This window comes from Barbus barbus (assembly GCF_936440315.1).
Source record: "Barbus barbus genome assembly, chromosome: 10".
In the NCBI taxonomy this organism is placed as follows: domain Eukaryota; kingdom Metazoa; phylum Chordata; class Actinopteri; order Cypriniformes; family Cyprinidae; genus Barbus; species Barbus barbus.
The window spans coordinates 21,917,683-21,924,435 of record NC_136738.1 but is presented as its reverse complement, the minus strand read 5'-3'; the positions used below and the strand labels follow the sequence as shown (position 1 = coordinate 21,924,435).

The 6,753-nt window shown below is 40.1% G+C and overlaps 1 protein-coding gene across 1 annotated transcript; it reads right to left on the bottom strand.

Annotated features, from left to right (window-relative positions):
* Positions 1–216: 216 nt before the first annotated feature.
* Positions 217–6,410, bottom strand: cnga4 (cyclic nucleotide gated channel subunit alpha 4; the record flags this gene model as incomplete). The annotated part of the gene is made up of 7 exons (XM_079426326.1): positions 217–839; positions 3,452–3,617; positions 3,795–3,954; positions 4,353–5,022; positions 5,221–5,327; positions 5,969–6,070; positions 6,289–6,410. 7 exons carry the CDS (start codon positions 6,408–6,410, stop codon positions 217–219), a joined length of 1,950 nt encoding a protein of 649 aa, XP_079282452.1.
* Positions 6,411–6,753: the final 343 nt, after the last annotated feature.

Here is a 6,753-nt window from a genome sequence, read left to right as displayed (position 1 = left end):
TATAACCGTTTTAATATATTTTAAAATGTAATTTATTCCTGTGATGACAAAGTGGATTTCTTTAGCAGAATTATTTCTTAGAAATCTTTTGCAACATTCAAAATGGGTTTACTGTCTCTTTTGATTATTTTAATGCATCCATGATTTATAAATGTACCCCAAACATTTAAACGGTATATTTTACATATATTTGTATATTTTACATATATCCTCCACTTACATTTCATCTCTTTTCTGATCCTGTGTTTCTGTCTTTATTAGCTCTTCCCCTGTCTCTTCTTTCTCCTTTTCACTTTTCTCATTCCCTCCTACGTTCTTCTCCTTTTCTCCCTGGCTTTCCTCTCCTCCATCACCCGCTCCCCTCTCTCCTTCCACTGGCTCCTCTTCATCTTCCTTCTCCCTTTCCCCTTCTCCTTCCCCATCCCCAATCTCCCTCTCTTTTACTTTTTCCTGCTCTTCTATTTCTCCCTGGGCACCCTCGGCCACAATGCCTTCCCATCCTTCGGTCAGCAGTTCCAGTTGTTCCACTCTTTGCATCATTTTTCGGGCAGTAGATTCCAGTTCAGCTATCAGCCGAGCCAGTTTGGTCTGCAGGGCCTCTAGGCTGGCCTCTAAGCGCTTCACCTTGTCCTCCGTTTTCTCCACCTCTCCCTCCCCTTCGTCTGTCTCTTCCAGCATCCCCATCTTTGTCAGGATCTGACGACCCTTCTCCTCCAATAGGCGTTTGGCTGCAGGGTACTCAAGAAGTGTTTCAGTCAGGTCCTCTTTCGATAGGCTGAAGAGATCTGAGTAACCAATGCTGCGAATGTTGGCTGTTCGTCTATTTCCTGATTTGTTACCTGCGCATTAATGAGAATTGTGATGAATTTGTGTCACAACCCGAATTCTAGAAATGTTTGGACGTTTTTTAAATTTGAATAAAATGAAAACTAAAAGACTTTCAAATCACATGAGCCTATATTTCATTTACAATAGAACATAGAGAACATAACAAATGTTTAAACTGAGAAAGTTTACACTTTTATCCACTAAATGAGCTCATTTCAAATTTGATGGCTGCTACAGGTCTCAAAAAAGTTGACACGGGGGCAACAAAGGGCTGAAAAAGGAAGAAATTTTGATAAGATTCAGCTGGGAGAACATCTAGCAACTAATTAAGTTAATTGACATCAGGTCTGTAATATGATTAGCTATAAAAGGGATGCCTTACAGCAGGGGTTTTCAAACTGTGTGGCGCCCAGGGGGGCGCCAGCACCTGTCAAGGTGGGCGCGAGCATCAATTAATTCAGAGACATTGCCTTGAAGATTTATGAATACGAGCTTTCAAATCTTTAGCCATCCGCTAGGGGGCAATCTGACTCCCGCTGTTAGGCGACAGTGAGAATGGTGTAAAATCATTTACGGTTAGTCATGTCAGAAATCCAACCACGGATTGGCATGTTGTTATCTCAGAAACAGGTTCAGCCATCACACCGAATCAGCTGGGCGCGAGTGAAATTAGACAAACTTGGGGGGGCGCATGTCCTAAAAGGTTGAAAACCCCTGCCTTACAGTGAGTTCCAAACGGGATATATCGACCTCTGAAAGGCACTTCAGAGTGAAAACAATCATGGCTGCCATATTGAAGGGTCGTTCCAAACTGAAGTGCTCCAAACTAGCCACTTCAAAGGGCCCTTCGGAATGAAGGATTTCGAAGTGTACAACTGATGGACAGTTGCAAATATCATCATGTACAGTGCATAGCATCATCAAAAGATTCAGAGAACCTGGAGAAATCTCTGTGTGTAAGGGACAAGGCCGAAGACCTTTGTTGGATGCCTGTGTTCTTTGGACCCTCAGACGACACTGCATCACTCATCGGCATGATTCTGTCATTGACATTACTAAAAGTGCCCAGGAATACTTCCAGAAACCACTGTCGGTAAACACAATCTGCCGTGCCATCTGCAGATGCCAACTAAAGCTCTATAATGCAAAAAGCAAGCCATATGTGAACATGGTCCAGAAGCGCCGCCGTGTCGGGCCAAGGCTCATTTAAAATGGACTGTTTCAAAGTGGAAAAGTGTTCTATGATGCCGTGTTCTCTGGGCTAAAGAGGAGGGAGACCTTCTAGCATGTTATCAGCGTTCAATTCAAAGCATCTCTGATAATAAGTGATAATAAGTGCATACAGTATGGGCAGCTTGCATGTTTTGGAAGGCACTATGAATGCTGAAAGGTATATAAAGGTTTTAGAGCAACATATGCTCCCCTCCAGATGATGTGTATTTCAGCCGGACAATGCAAAACCACATACTGCAGCTATTACAACAGCATGGCTTTGTAGTAGAAGAGTGCTGAATTGGCCTGCCTGCAGTCCAGATCTTTCAACTATAGAGAACATTTGGTGAATCATTAAATGAAAAATACGTCATAGACGACCACGAACTCTTCAGCAGCTGGAAACCTATATCAAGCAAGAATGGGACCAAATTCCAACACCAAAACTCCAGAAACTCATAACTTTGATGCCCAGACGTCTTCAAACTGTTTTGAAAAGAAGAGGAAATGCTATACCATGGTAAACATACCCCCGTCCCAACTATTTTGAGACCTGTAGCAGGCATCAAATTTGAAATGATCTCATTTTGTGCATAAAATTGCAAAATTTCCCAGTTTAAACATTTGTTATCTTATCTATGTCTCAACATTTCCGGAATTCGGGTTGTATATATGGTGATTAATTATGTGTTTACAACTAAATAAAGCTAAATATGTTTTTAGACAACAAAAGCAGATGGTGTTTTATTGCTGAACTCCAAAAAATAAAAATGAATAAATAAATAAAAAACACCATTAATGTAGTCCATCCAAACTAATTTACCAGGACCAGGCCTGGAATTTAGTTTTGTGTTTTGTAAGCGGCAGCCCCTCACGGACGACTGCCGCACACAAAACACACAACTAAATTCCAGGCCTGGTCCTCTCTCGTCTTCCACTGTCGTCCCTCCTCCTTTTAGCCTTCCGGAGCTCCTCCGTGGGACTCGAGACCGGTGAGTGGCGCAGGTGTCGCTCATTATCATTCACTCCACCGGCCTCGTTCCGCTCCCACGGCTCTCGGCCCCGCCCACTCACTACTACAAATACATTTTAAAAAAGGTAATTATTTTATTTAAACATTGTGGAAAAAGTGTAATCTCTTCAGATGCATAGGGAAGAAGGGAAGAAGGGAAGAGAAGACGGGAAGAATGGAAGGGAAGAAGGGAATTTATTATTTCTAAGCCCTTAAAGGAAAGTCTTGAGAACAATTTTCATATTTACAAAACAGTAAAAAGCATTTTAGTTGTTATGAAGGAAATTATAAAAACTTTAGCCATCACCATGATGATGGATATACCTTATGTTGTTATATAAGGAATGTGATTATATTGAATATATTGAATACTTTTCTCATCTTTATCATTTCCTATACCTTTGATGTTCAAGATACTGATTTCTCCAAAGAAGTTTCCTTCCCCCAGAACAGCAAACTGAGTGACTCCATCATCTGCAACCACTGCCAGCTTCCCCTCTTTAATGATGTACATCTCATGACCTACATCACCCTTCCTGCATACATACTCTCCTTGGCTATAAACCTAAAGAGGATAGCAATGATTAGAGTATGTTTTGGATAATTTACTAACAAATGATACCATCCAATAATGACAACATTATAAACATAGTATTGCTGAGGTAAAGTATATGCAAGTCTCAGTTAAACTGGCTCTAGTGTTAGACTTAATCCTGTCCAGGTGTGCCACCTGTTTTCTAACCTGTGGGGTGAGTTTAAGTACCAGCTGCTCCAACAGACTGTTCTCACAGTTCTGAAAGATGGTGACTTTGGACAGAGTGGGCAGATGCACGCTCACGGCAATTGCTGTCTGAAGTGTGATTGGAAGATGCTGAAGAATCTCATTCTCCCGTGTGATCTTTCTGTTCCAGACACATGAGAAGATTTGGATGGAATAAACATTTAGATATTATTAATGAGAGAGGAACAGCTTTAGGGATTTAATCTAATGTTACGAAAGAAAATGGCTAAAACTACACTGCCCTCCAAAAGTTTGGAAACGTTTTGGACAATATTGGCATGAACTTCCGCACAATTAAAGTGCATTAAAAATTAGTTGTCAGATCAGACTTTTAAGTATTTAGTATACCACAAGTGCAATTGCAGAGTATTTTATTAAGCACATAAATATGTAAATGTAGGCTATATTATGGCATGAAATAAATGTATTTTAAAGACATTTTAGTATATTTATTTTTCACTAGGGTCTTTAAATTCTGCTGTTTGAGCTCCCACACTATAACAGAAAGTCAAAACCCACTTGTTGATGTGGAGATGCTGATACCAGTCGTTGACGCGTGTCTGCAGCTCTTTGCTGATGCGCCGGCTGCGCAGGTAACCCTTTACGAGTTCGTGATTGGGAAAAAACACGTTGTCACGATCACGCAAGCTTGAAATCACGTCCCCCATGCTCCCCACGACAGAAGCAAACACCAGCACGGCGATCAACATGTCTGCGATCAAAAACAGATACTCTTCTTCTCGTTCGGGCGGCGGAGTGTCACCCACTGTGGTGAGGATGAGAGTGGAAAACCAGAAGCAGTAGAAGTACTGGCGTCTCGAGGCAGCAAATTCCGGGTCGGAGATGTTGGGGTAGACCCAGGGATCCGCACCGAAGCCTATGTAATTAGACAGAGAGAAGTAGACGCAGGCGTTCCAGTGGATGAGCACAAAAATATACAGCATGAGTTTGGCGACGCGGAAGGTGTTTGGATAGGATGTGCGCGTTTCCATGCGGTCCAGGGCCTCGTTCATACGGCTCGTTCGCAGGAAGCGGTTGACCCGAACTAGAGGTGTGTGGATCCCCAGTTTCAGGTAGAGTAGATCAGTGGGCAATAGAGAGGCAATGTCCCACTTGAAGCGAGAGGAGCGCATGTAACGCTTTTTTAAAAGGGACAGGTCTCGCACCAGGATACCCTGCTCCAGAAAACCTGTAAAAGAGTAAAGCCTTTTATGAAATTATGTCTTGAGGTTTTCCAGTGGCGATATGAGGAACCACAAGTGGTGTTCCTTTTCATATGTACAGTGACAAAAAGTCATTCTATATTTGAAGCAAAGTTGAAAATTAAATACATTCAGACTAATAGGAAGGCTAAACAAACAAATAAAGCAAGAAGATGCACACTTACCTGTGCGAAACCCAATAACTGTGTCAAGCACATAGAACAAATCACAGATATAATCCAAGGTGAGCCATGTTGCCACAAACTTCTCCTCAATTGCATAGAAGCATGTCCTTTGAATAATACACAGATATTTTAACAAGTTCTCATGTCAAGGTCTCCCTGTATTGACTCAACAAATTAGGACTTGAAATCCAAAATAGGCCTATATCTGCACATTTTATATAATTTTAAGAACTAAAATGTTAGTGTCTTTGTTAATGTTGTCATTTCAGTTACAAAATTTGGTCCCACTTTATATTAGGTGGCCTTAACTACTATGTACTTACATCAAAAAATAAGTACAATGTACTTATTGTGGTCATATTGTATTGCAAAACACATTTGCTGCTATTGTGGTGGGATACGGGTAAGGTTGGGGACAGGTTTGGTGGTATGGGTAGGTTTAAGGGTGGGTTACGGTGTAAGGGATTGGACAACAGTGTAAATATAAATGTAATTACAGAAATTAATTACAGATGTAATTACATATAGGTATTTTAAAAAATATAAGTACAATGTAAAAACACGCATGTACACAATAAGTGCATTGTACCAAATGATTAATTGAAATGTAAGTACATAGTAGTTAAGGCCACCTAATATAAAGTGGGACCCAAAATTTTTCTAAAATTATGTAAAATAAATAAATAAAAGTGATTTTTTTTTAAATATACAGATGTACCAATCAGTTAAACCCTCAGTGTTTTCCTACCTGAATATTATTATGACCCAGTTGTAGCAGATAGGGAGTATCATAATTTGCAACCATGTATAATAAAACTCTTCAGATGGATCAATTATCCATTCCTTCCAGCTGAAAGATTACAACATTTTATGTTAGTGTTTTTGTATAGTGTACGTTTTTATCCAAACCCCTTAAAATGTCAAAGAACTGTATTTGTGTGTATGTGTGTGTGTGTGTGTGTGTGTATTTGGAGCATGGTTTGTTGTCAGACTTAAACTCCATAGATTTTTTACATTATAATATTACAGTAAGGAATTTGACAACTAAATATTTGAACTAAAACTCACTTTAATTTTGTAGTCTCTTCTTTCTTCTTCTCTTTTGGTTCTTGTTCTTTATTCTTTTCCTCTTCACCATTCTTGTTCATGGGTTGCCATGTGAAAAGCCTTGCCCAGCGATTTGTGTTCATATTTAGTATTTACAAAGAAAATATGAAGCTAAGCAAGTTTTAACAACATTACAAGACAGATGAAGACCATTGTTTGACCACATAGCTGTGTCGTCATAGCAACAAGCAGCCCCACCCATATAACACAGGTACCATGTGATGCTTATTGCCATGACACCATTTCTCCAGAGGAACAGGTAAGCAGTTTCCTCCTGGCTCAGCAATCTGTGTGAACCAGTTAGATTTCTGCAAACTCTGTGGGGTAGCTGAGCAAAGGTAACTGAAATGGAAAATAGTAGCCTATGATCCATCAAGTATCTAAAACCTGAATCTTTCAGCTCTATTATGCTTGAATACTGTATAA